Consider the following 11,095-nt stretch of genomic DNA (forward strand, 5'->3'; position numbering starts at 1 on the left):
CTCCGCAGAACAAACAATGACGATCCAGCTTCGTGTTGTGACACAGTGGCCGTATCCTACACGCGACCTTGTAGATGCCACTTGTAGTTGACTTCCACTCGCTCGATCGTATGGTGGTCCGTGCTGCTAGCGGGGTAACAGCGGTGCGGGAGAATTATTCTTGCTGATATATCAGCTGCGTATCAGATCACTGGCGGGGTAGCCTGCCCCTACCAGTGTGCAAAAGATGTTCCTGCCGATAAACTGCAGGCTATTGTTATCACGCAGCACAAGAACTAATCGACAAAAAAAAAACACCCCTACGATAACTCGTGTATTCTTATTTTGCGAACTTAAACGGAGATGAACAATTTGCGTCTAATCGAGACGAAAGCAAAACAACGAATGAATTTTTTTTTCTTTCCATAACTTTTGAGCCGCATATCAAATTGTTATGAAGTTTGTTATTTGTAAGTTTGAGAGATGACTCGTTCGTATGACACTAGTTATGTTCAAATAAGTCATGTAATCGTTAAGATAATAGACTTTCGTTGTATTATTAACAATTTAATACATAACGGTTGCTTAAGTTCGATTATAATCAAATGAAATGGGAACGTACAGGGCAGCCAAACTTTGAAACCACGTGTTCAATCATAATTCATCAGTTAACCCTTAACTAGCCCGCTCATCTGATAATAACATTGATCAAATCGGTTGTGTAGTTTCTGAGATAATGAAGTTTCGTGATTTTCACATTTCGGTACATTACAGACGAAGTTACAGTTCGATTAGAGTAAAATTCAATAGGGTGTCATGAGGCAGCTAGACTTAATAATTGACACTAATTTTGTGGAAATCAGGTCAGCCATCTCTAAGAAAAGTGAGTGAGTCCAAGTCGTCTTGGAATATTTTTAAACATAACAAACAAAGTAATAGTCCGATTGTAAAACAAATCAATAGGGTCTTATGGGGCAACTAGACCTTCCATTTGACACTGATTTTATGAAAATCGGTTCAGCCATCTCTGAGAAACATGAGTGAGATTGAACAGTCTTCTTTTCATAACTTTTGAACCACATGTTCAATCTTTATAAAATTAAAAAGGTAAGGGTTTATAAGGTAACCCGTTAATTTGAAATCAATTTTGTTCAAATCGGATATGTAGTTTTTGAGATAATGATGTTTCATGATTTTTACATTTTGATACATAACCTCTAAACTAAAAATCCGATTACAATAAAATTGAATAGGGTCTTATGGGATAACAAGACCTTTCATTTGCAATTAATTTCATGAAAATCGGTCCAGCCATCTCTGAGAAAAGTGAGTGAGAATAAAAATCGGCACACACACACATACATACATACAGAAAATGCTCAGCTCGTCGAGCTGAGTCGAGTGATATATGCCATTCGGCCCTTTGAAGCACTTTTATACTTTTGGTTTTGCAAGTGATTGCTATACCTTTCTAGGAGAAAGGCAAAAATGAAATTAGTTCGTAAAGTAAATTTAGCCAACGGAGCTCTTCCGTGATACGCGTTCGGGGTTTAGCCACCAACTGAAGTGCCTCATCGCTTGCGTCGCTGTAGATATAATAAGTCGTTATACACAGTGTGCGTGAAGAGACCACTCTCTCAGTTACAGAAATAAACTTCCACTGGACAGTGTGTGCAGTTCATCGCGGCATGCTGAAATACGGGAACATCAATAGTAGAGGGTGATTCGACTTTTGTTTAGAACTAGCTGCTTTTATGCATGAAAAGAATCTTGAGACTATGTTCCCCCACCAACATTGCAAGTGAGAAAAGTGGGTGCCAGCGTGCTTTCACTTACAAGCTGGTTTCAGACGCCGAAACACCAGCAGCAGCAGAGGATGCAAAAGATGCAGACAGCAAGCAGCAGATTCGGTCGTTTGGAAGCAGTCGGCTTGAGAGGAGTTGCGAATGTTGGAAGCAGTTGGTAGGGGGAACGAACAGTAGAGTTTTCGACTGCAATAGAGACATAGTGGGTGGTGGCTGCTGTGAAGGCAACTGCACAAGCGTTGATGTCACACACCACTACCAATTGCGTTAGGCCCATAAGTTCCATAGATAACAGGTCGACTATCCGGTTGAGCCTTTCGATAGACCAAAGTGGCGGAGCAACTAAAGTAGCACACTCCGCAACTGCGTACCCTTCGTTCGAGGCTGATAGCCTGCTGAACTGGTAACCTGGTCATCTATTTATTTATTTATTTCGTCAATCATATATGTAGACTGGTTACATTAATTTCTTAACTATATACGAAAATAAATTAATTTTGTGTCCTCAGCCTCAAGGACTTGAAATACTGTTTCAGTTTATACCGGGACATCGTAAAGTCAATGGCTTCGCAGTGTTGATTATAAGAATTCATCATACTATTTATAGGTCCATTTTTTGCGTATTCCGTACGATGATGGTTAAGAGCAAATAAACTACGGTGTCGAAGTTGTCGAATGGGTGCATAAAAGTTCAATTTAGAAAGTAGTACTGCGAAAGAGTCAACGTTCTGCGAAACGATATCGTTTACAAATGAAGCTATCGCGTACTCTCGCCGTTTTTTTAATGTTTGATTGTCAATCAACATGCAGCGTGCTTCATATGACGGAAGACGATGTGCGGTCCAACCTAGCTTACGAAGAGCATATAGTAGAAACTGCTGTTATACTGATTCTATTCTTTCTTCATGTACGCCAGGACGAGGAGACCACACAATGCTACAGTATTCCAGTATTAACCTCACATAGGCAATATACAAAGTTTTGATAGTGTACGGGTCTTGAAAATTGTAGCAGAAGCGTTTGATAAACCCTAACATGTTGTTTGCCTTGTGTATGATAGTGTTATGGTGGTTGATAATATTAAGTTTAGAATCTAAGATTATTCCTTAATCCCTAACTTTATCACATTTCTTCACATTCTGATCCCCTAATGCAATTACAATTTTGGGCGTTGTTAATTTTCTGCTAAAAGATATTACATTGCATTTTTTTACATTTACTTCAAGTAGGCTTTTTTTACACCAGATGCAAAATGTGTGGATTTCATTATGAAATACATTGATGTCTTCTTGATTTTTCATTTCCAAAAACAGCTTCATGTCGTCGTCATATATTAGAACTTTAATATTTTTGAGGATAAAGGAAATGTCGTTTACGTACAAAATAAAAAGTAGTGGTCCTAAGTGGGAGCCTTGGGGAACACCTGAAGTAACTTGAATGGGATTTTACTTTTTTCCATTAAATTTTATTATTTGTTGCCTGTTTGTTAAATATGATTCAAGCCACTTCAGGAGACCAGCCTCAATTCCAATTTTTTGCAGTTTAAAAAGTAGCATTGGTATGTCAATACGATCAAATGCTTTGCTAAAGTCTGTATAGAGAGCTTCAACATGGTTACCATTATCCATTGCATTCAATGAGTAATCTACGAATTCAAGTAAATTTGTGGATGTAGAGCGGCCTTTGAAGAAGCCGTGTTGTTTGTCAGTTATTCGATTTTTGACTTGAGCAAATATCTTTTCATTGACAATTGCCTCAAAGAGTTTAATAATAATAGCGATAATAGCGATTCCACGATAAATACGTATGTCAGATTTACGCCCAGATTTGAAAATAGTCACTAAAAATGAGCTTATCCATATATTTGGGAAGACTCCAGTTTCCAACGACATATTGAACAGCCAGAACAAAGGAGATGTAAGTTCCTTCGAAAGCTTTTTCATGAGTGCTGGAGGTATTCCGTCAGGTCCAGGTCCTTTGGAAGGGTCCAAATTTCTCAGACCCTGCAAAACATCCTGTACCTGTAGTTGGTTGACACCACCGTTTCTTGGATATTCTGGATAAGATGCAAAATAATCACGGTCGCGTTTTTTTTCGGAAAATGTGGTATAGATTTCCTGGAAAAATTTTGCAAAGATTTTCACTGCTGTGTTTTTTGAAAATTTTGTGGGCTTTTTGTTTGCGGTTTTTTAAATTTTTTATTTGTTTGTTAAACCAGACTGGATGTTTAGTGTTAGCGTGGCGTTGTTTTTTCTTCAATGGAATTTCTTGAGAGATGATGTTGTACAGAATTTTGTAAAAGACGCTAACAGATGATTCGACATTTCCCTTATCTTTAAAAATTTGTTGCCAACTGACACAGTTTAATTTGTTTTTAATATTTGCGTAGTTCGCGAGTTTGAAATCAAGGACTTCCTCATACTCACAGTCGTTGGGTCTTTGATATTCATGTAAAAATAAAGAATATTCAATTGCTGTGTGAAATTTTTCATTTTTCCACAGTGGGTTAAATGATTCAGTCACACAGAGATCTTCATGGATATTCGTTAAGAGTAGGTCCAAATAGCAATTTCCACGGTTTCTTACATGGTTAACCTGGTTCAAACCTAGTTTAGCAATTTCGTCAAACATGAAGTGCAAAGTGATGTTATCTCCAACGACTGAGGGTAGGATGCTTTCGTTTTCAGGGTCCAAGATGAAGTCAGCGGTGTTTTGATTGAAGTCCCCATAGATGTGAACTTTCACTTCTGGAGGTAGTTCAGATAAAATTTTTTCTGCGCAATTAAAAAACTTTTCATACGTAAATTTATTAGCGTTATGTGGAGGAAAGTACACAGAGGCGAATACGTGTGTTTCACCTGCTATGTGCGATTTTATCCAAATGTGCTCAAATTCTTTAAATTTGTTTGTTTCAGTCGCCAATATGACTGAAAAGGATGAGCCTAAAATATTGTTGTACATATGGCCGCTATATTGGACTTGTCCACAACCCAATTACAATTCCCGAGAGAGATTACGTCATGAGCATAACCAATGACCTCGTAGTCAAGCTGCGGTAGTTCGTTAAGAAGAACGTCTACCACCAATGACCTGGGGAGCTTGTGACCTAAAGGTTACAGAGTCCGGTTTGACATGCGATTGGTAATAAGTTGAATCTTTTTTTTGCCCAGTTTTGGTATAAACACTACCTCAACTTTTCACCAGTTGCCCGGAATGTGACCTAGAGAAAAGTTGGTTTGTAAAAGGCTGATTAGCTTGGACATAATAACCCAGTCCGATTGCTGCAAGTTTGGTGGAATGCTGATGTTGATTGAAGTCTCCGTTAAGAGTTGACAAGCGAGTACTAGAGAGTCATGTGACGTCATACTATTGAATATACGAGGCTCTGTAGATTTTTGAAACTCGTTCCAGAGCTAACTGTCCAACCAGCAAAGTGGTTGTTGTTAAAAACCAGTAGTAGTGATAGCCGGACTACCACTTTTTTAACTACTTAAGATGATTTTTGGAAATTTCAATCGAATTGTCTCAGGCATATAGACTAATCTGTCTGGTCGATGCCACGGGAACTGTACTTGAAAGGATTATCTAACTGGTAATTGGTAAGGTACACTGTTTGTGCAAATGGTTTGTCAAGTGACCAATTTGGCTTTCCTAAAGATAGGCCCACGATGGATGCTTTACTGATCATAAGTAAAGCAAAGCAAAGTAAAGCCTCGGTGCTACATTGCGTATCGGAGCTCGACCTTCTGTTTATTATACACAGACTTCGCAGCCAACTGTTAAGTGTACAGGACAATTGCGGGGCTAGCGCTACGATCCTACTGACACTAACAGTCTCTCCCGAGCCGAGACTCGAACCTACGAACAGTGGCTTGTTAGGCCAACATCGTACCTCGAGACCAGCTGGGCTGATCATAAGTACTCTAGTGGAAAAGAAGAGGTTGGCGCATAATGGCCGACGATAAGCGCACGTTCGTGAGTCACGCAAGCACACCTGTGAGAGGGCCTCAAAGGCTATTTCGGCATCATACGAGACAATCTCGGTTGCTCAGCGATATATGGCAGCAAGCGAAAACCTCTTGCCAGCGTAACCTCGTATATACTTAGTTATAGCGAGCCAACTAGGTCAAACCGTAAAAAAATCCATTTTGTTTTCACTATCATGTCAAATAAAGATGTAAATTGAATGCCAGTTCATTTACTCGACGCAGAAATAGCTGGTAATAGCTCAACAGAGGGAAATATTATATAAATAAGTTATAGTCAATAAATTAATAAATTTGCAAAACAAATAAATAAATAAATAATAAGTTATTATATAAATAAAAAATAAAACAGCAAATGATTGACTACAACAACGAACATTGTAATTTAATTAGCTTCTAATATACTTTCAATGCTCAGTAGTGAAGTAACAACGATAACTAACGTATCACAGTATTGTCCTACATTCTATCTCTTTGTAACCTGTTATGTGATGAAACATACCATTTAAAATTCAATGTAAAAACCGAGTCGAATTCGCTTTCATAAAATGTAATTTAGTATGGAAAACAAAACTATGGTGTTAATTACGGGAGGCACTTCACGGTGAAATCAGAGTGAAGTGAATAAAGTCGTATTAAGGGACTCACGTAAGTGAGAGCCTCGTAGCCGCAAGGTTACAGAGTCCGCTTTGACAAACGAATGGTGATAGATTCGAATCTCAGTAGAACCAAACCATTCGTTCGCAAAAAGGACTTTGTATGGGTTTATTCTCTGGCTCTTCCACACAAAATCTTCTCTCCAGATTTAATAACCTCTTGTCTAAAGCTCCGATAATATCATAGACTATAGCACGTTATATGCTTTTAGAGTGATAGCTTGCAGGAGGATATGATAGAATCGATAAGGAAGAAAGTTGGTTACTAAATCTGACTGAGAAGACAAAAAGTACTATAACTTCCCTCCAGACTTAATAACCACTGATCTAAAGCTTCGATAATATCATAGACTATAGCACGTTATATGCTTTTAGAGTGATAGCCTGCAGGAGGATATGATAAGGTCGATAAGGAAGGTAGTAGGTTACTAAGTCTGAAGAGAAGACAAAAAGCACTATAACACGGAGCAGGTTACTTCTCAATAAGTAGCACTGCAAAATGGTAAAAAAAAACAGAAATGTGCAAACAGCAAAAACGTCCGGACAATGCCACAATAGATCAAACAACTACTGGTCGCAGTGGGGTCCACACAAAAAAAAAAGTGAGAAAAACGTCGCAAAGTGACATTTGCCATGAAATCTGGGTTATTATGAGAATCATGTCACTGAAGTGAAAACGGAAAAAGTGGCGTTTAGCGTGGAATTATTTCACGTGCATTTTGAAGGGTGAAATGATTCCACGAAGATGGAATAAGTCTTCAGAATTGATGATTTGTGATCTAATGATAAATATTGGATTTATTTTTCAGTAACGAAACGAAGCAGAATTTGATACGTGCCTCAAAGCGGTCAAAGTTTCAACTGTTTGACCGATGAAAAGAATGCACAGACGTTCATGAAATTTTCGATACTGAAAAAAAAAATTTTTCTGATGCCAAAAGTCTTAGAAATGCAGTAAATGTAAAGAAATTTTTGAGCTGGCAAACATTCAACAATTTTTGCAAAATATAAGGACCTATATTTTTATTTATACTTATTATACTACGGCGAAACCATTAGCAAATGTGTAAGACAATTGATATAATTATATGAATATTAGTACGAGTAACAAATAAATAAATTATTAGAAGAGAAAATACACAAACAATTGCGAAGGTGTATAATCATCATGACCACATTATTTGTATTAAATTGCACACCTTGACTTATATAGACGTTGATAATAGCCCCAATATTGCTCAAGATCTCTACGTTGTAGCTTTAATGTGTCCCATTAATTTTTTTACTGATTGCCGGTACAAAATGTAATTCATTGATATTCTAGGTGTTGAAAGTAATTCTCGCCAAACATGTGAAAAGGGCCCATGTGCCATATGTAAACAAGCCAATTTTTCTCGTTTTTTGATTAATACAAGCGAAATCTGCCCTTAATAATATGATTTATTGATAAAAGAATGTACTCTTATTCAAATAATCTTATTTGTACAGCTTGTATTCATCGAAAAACGTGAAATTGTGGCTTGTTTACATATGGCACATGGGCCCTTTTCACATGTTTAGCGAGAATTATGTGTATGATGCGTTGATTTCGATTCAACACACAGAAAGTAATAATACAATATATGTAAATATAATCAAGTTATTGAATAAAATTTTATATAAGATAAACAAAACAAAAATCTGATGGTATTGCAACATAAGTCAAGTGACAGCTGTAGCCGGTGAAATATTCGAGTCAATTATATAAAAAAATATAATTTTCTGCATAAACTGCAATTTGAACCAGAAATGATTAGTATTGTATTTATTTTCCAATGTGTATATTCTATGATAAACTGATGTTTCTTTAATTTTAGTTCAATTGTTAGATTTTTTTCTGCTATGCAATGCAATATTACCTTTGCATTTCCATAAACTTCACCTTTAATTAAAAAAAGTATAACTAAGAAAGTAAGAGAAATCTTCGAACGCGATATTGTGTATTCATTCCTGTCTAATCTGTTCCTTGATTCACACAATTTTTATTTAATTACCACAGTATTCGTGCAATAAAACTGAACACTATTTCACTAAAGTACGGCCGTTCATTAGAGTGACATTACATTGGTTTATTTATCCAATATGCTTTAAAACTCACGTGTTCTTTTCACTACATGTATTTATTAGTTTCAATTTCTTGAAGATAAAATTCGTTTTATTTACCACAGGGCAAAGTCATTATCACATTTTTCGGATTTTTCACTTCCATTCTGGCGCATCGTAAAACTTGGAGATGTTGACTGAACTGATTGTCTGTGTCCACCTTGCATAAACGGGGTAGCCCTTGGACATAGTATATAGATGAGTCGCTTAGCTACAGGCAGCCAACAATTGAAATACTTATCCGATCACGTACTCTAGACACAAATGGCACGCTTTAGTTCACACAAGCATGCAAATTTATAGTCATGATAGAGAAGAATTGTCTCTAATGTTGCGCGCGATTACAACTTAGTACGCACTCAGATCGTTGCACATATCTTATAGTTGAACGTTCACTTGAAAATAGGCTACCAAATTACTTACTTTTTCTCTGATTATAGTTTTTCTTGCGATCAGCTTCTAGGCTTTCGGCGGAATAAAATACGCGAAAAAAATGATAGTTAAAATTCCAACAATTATAATAGATGTTTGGATTCATCGACCGGATGATGCAGTACTAAATTACATACCAACTAAAATGTTATTCCATATAGCACATTACTTTTATAGCTTAACTGCGAGCACAGTGTTAATAATTACAGCAAACAAACTTTGCGCCACATTTCAAACCAATACCAAAACACTTATGCCTCTGAACGCGACCAAATGTTTTGTTATATTTTTTCATTGTCGACGCTTTACCACACATATTGATGAATAATAAATCGAACGAAACCCAATTCGCGCCATTTCAATCACAGATAATCGTTGAAACTGATTTCCTAATCAAAGATAATTATAAATATGCTAGAACTATCTGTACGGCGGTATTAGTATGCTCAAAGATAAAGTTTAAAGAAAGTAACACCAAAAATTTAATTATCAAAATTAGATATACCGTCCTATTTCTGGAGGTCAGGGATTGTTTAAGACCAGATTTAAACAATCAAACCGCAAATGTGATCTTGATAAAAGTATTGAATCAAGTTTTTCAATTATAATACTAATGAGAATTTTATTTTAGATGTTCTATGCCAGTAACGCTATTCTGAACAAATAACCCGAATAGTATAAATAGTATTCGAATTAATACATTGAATGACGTGACCAATCACTGTAGGTGACTTCTTAACACTATTGAAAAGAAATTATTTTTCAATAGCAATTTACAGAGACAATCTTGCTAATATTCCGAATACAGTTACGTTATTCTCGTGTTCATTGTTTTTCTCAGTACGATTTGCGACTTTCCTTGTGAGCAGAGAAGTTGAGTTCTTCCATAAAATTTTCCGAATACACGTGTTTTTTTTTCTTCATAGAATACACGTGTTATCAAACTAAATAGTTAACCAGAGTGACCAAAGCAATATACGTGTTGTAAAACTGACCAAAGCAATATACGTGTTGTAAACTAATTCGAATTGATCAAAAATTACACGTGCATAGTAGAGTGGCAACGACTTGACTTGTATAGGAAATACTACAAGGTATACAGCCCTAGGGTTGTATGAAATGGTGACGTGGGACTAAACACTGTAATTAGGGGATTTTTTGTTACAAAATATACAGAGTCTGCAGACAGAATCAATGTGTTTATTTTCAGCCTCCCCTGGAAATCAATTTTTAGAATATATTCAACAACACTCGAAGAAATATCATTTATATTTGGCGATATTATGCCTTTAGTTTTTTTTTTGTGCAAAAAAATATGTATTTAACAAGGCACAAGCATATCGTGCTTGTTGAAGAAGCACCAAGAATTTATCATAATGCGTCAAAGTCAGAATTATCTCTATATCCTCAAAAACCAAATCCAATAATGCTTACGTTATCATAATGAATGGTTTTGTCTTATTTAACTCTAACTAAATCAAATCTATAGTATGGATATTACTTTCAAAATAATATGGAAGCCCTTACAAAGGTTCATCAATTGGAAAACAGAAGAAAATATTTTGAACAAAATTCCTAACAAGTTCCAGCAAAAAATCGTAGAAATCCACAATTACATTTTTATTTTTTGCTTGACAATTTTTTCATTTGCCTGCAACTACATTCGTTGTATCACGAAGACAGGAAATATACGTTTGTTATGATAAAGCTTAGAATAATAACATATCATCTAACAATTTTGAAATATAAAAAGAGATTCTGTACTAATCTTACTAAATAAACTAAAAAATCACAAGCATTCGCAGGTTCTTACTCTTCTATAAATGTATATATTTAGGAATTTACTCTTTCGATACTATCCGGTCACGATTATTTAGTGAATATCGAAGATAAAATTTAAAAAATATCCGTTGCAAAAATTTACAATTCTTGTTGAGTAATTCATGGCAATCATATTTATGAAATAAACTTTCAATCACCATCAACAGCAGCATTGTAGTTTTTCCTCAATTGCATACGAATAGAAATGTACGAACAAAAGTGTACCACTGCAATACGAATAGTACTGCTGCAGTACGAATAGAAGAGTACCAAT

The 11,095-nt window shown here is 35.9% G+C and overlaps 1 protein-coding gene across 8 annotated transcripts in view; it reads right to left on the reverse strand.

Moving 5' to 3' along the window:
* LOC129729587 (sodium/hydrogen exchanger 9B2) overlaps positions 1-9,136 on the reverse strand; it is a 292,387-nt gene extending 283,251 nt beyond the window's left edge. For 3 of the 8 annotated variants that reach the window (XM_055688265.1, XM_055688266.1, XM_055688267.1), the window contains exon 1: positions 8,325-8,755. In XM_055688265.1, coding sequence (XP_055544240.1) covers positions 8,325-8,338 — 14 coding nt within the window. In that variant the 5' untranslated portion in view covers positions 8,339-8,755. Of the gene's footprint in view, positions 1-8,324; positions 8,821-8,991 lie in introns of those variants that run through there. The other 5 variants (XM_055688270.1, XM_055688257.1, XM_055688259.1 and 2 more) reach the window with 5 other exon arrangements.
* Positions 9,137-11,095: the final 1,959 nt, after the last annotated feature.

This window comes from Wyeomyia smithii, chromosome 3 (assembly GCF_029784165.1).
Source record: "Wyeomyia smithii strain HCP4-BCI-WySm-NY-G18 chromosome 3, ASM2978416v1, whole genome shotgun sequence".
NCBI lineage: Eukaryota > Metazoa > Arthropoda > Insecta > Diptera > Culicidae > Wyeomyia > Wyeomyia smithii.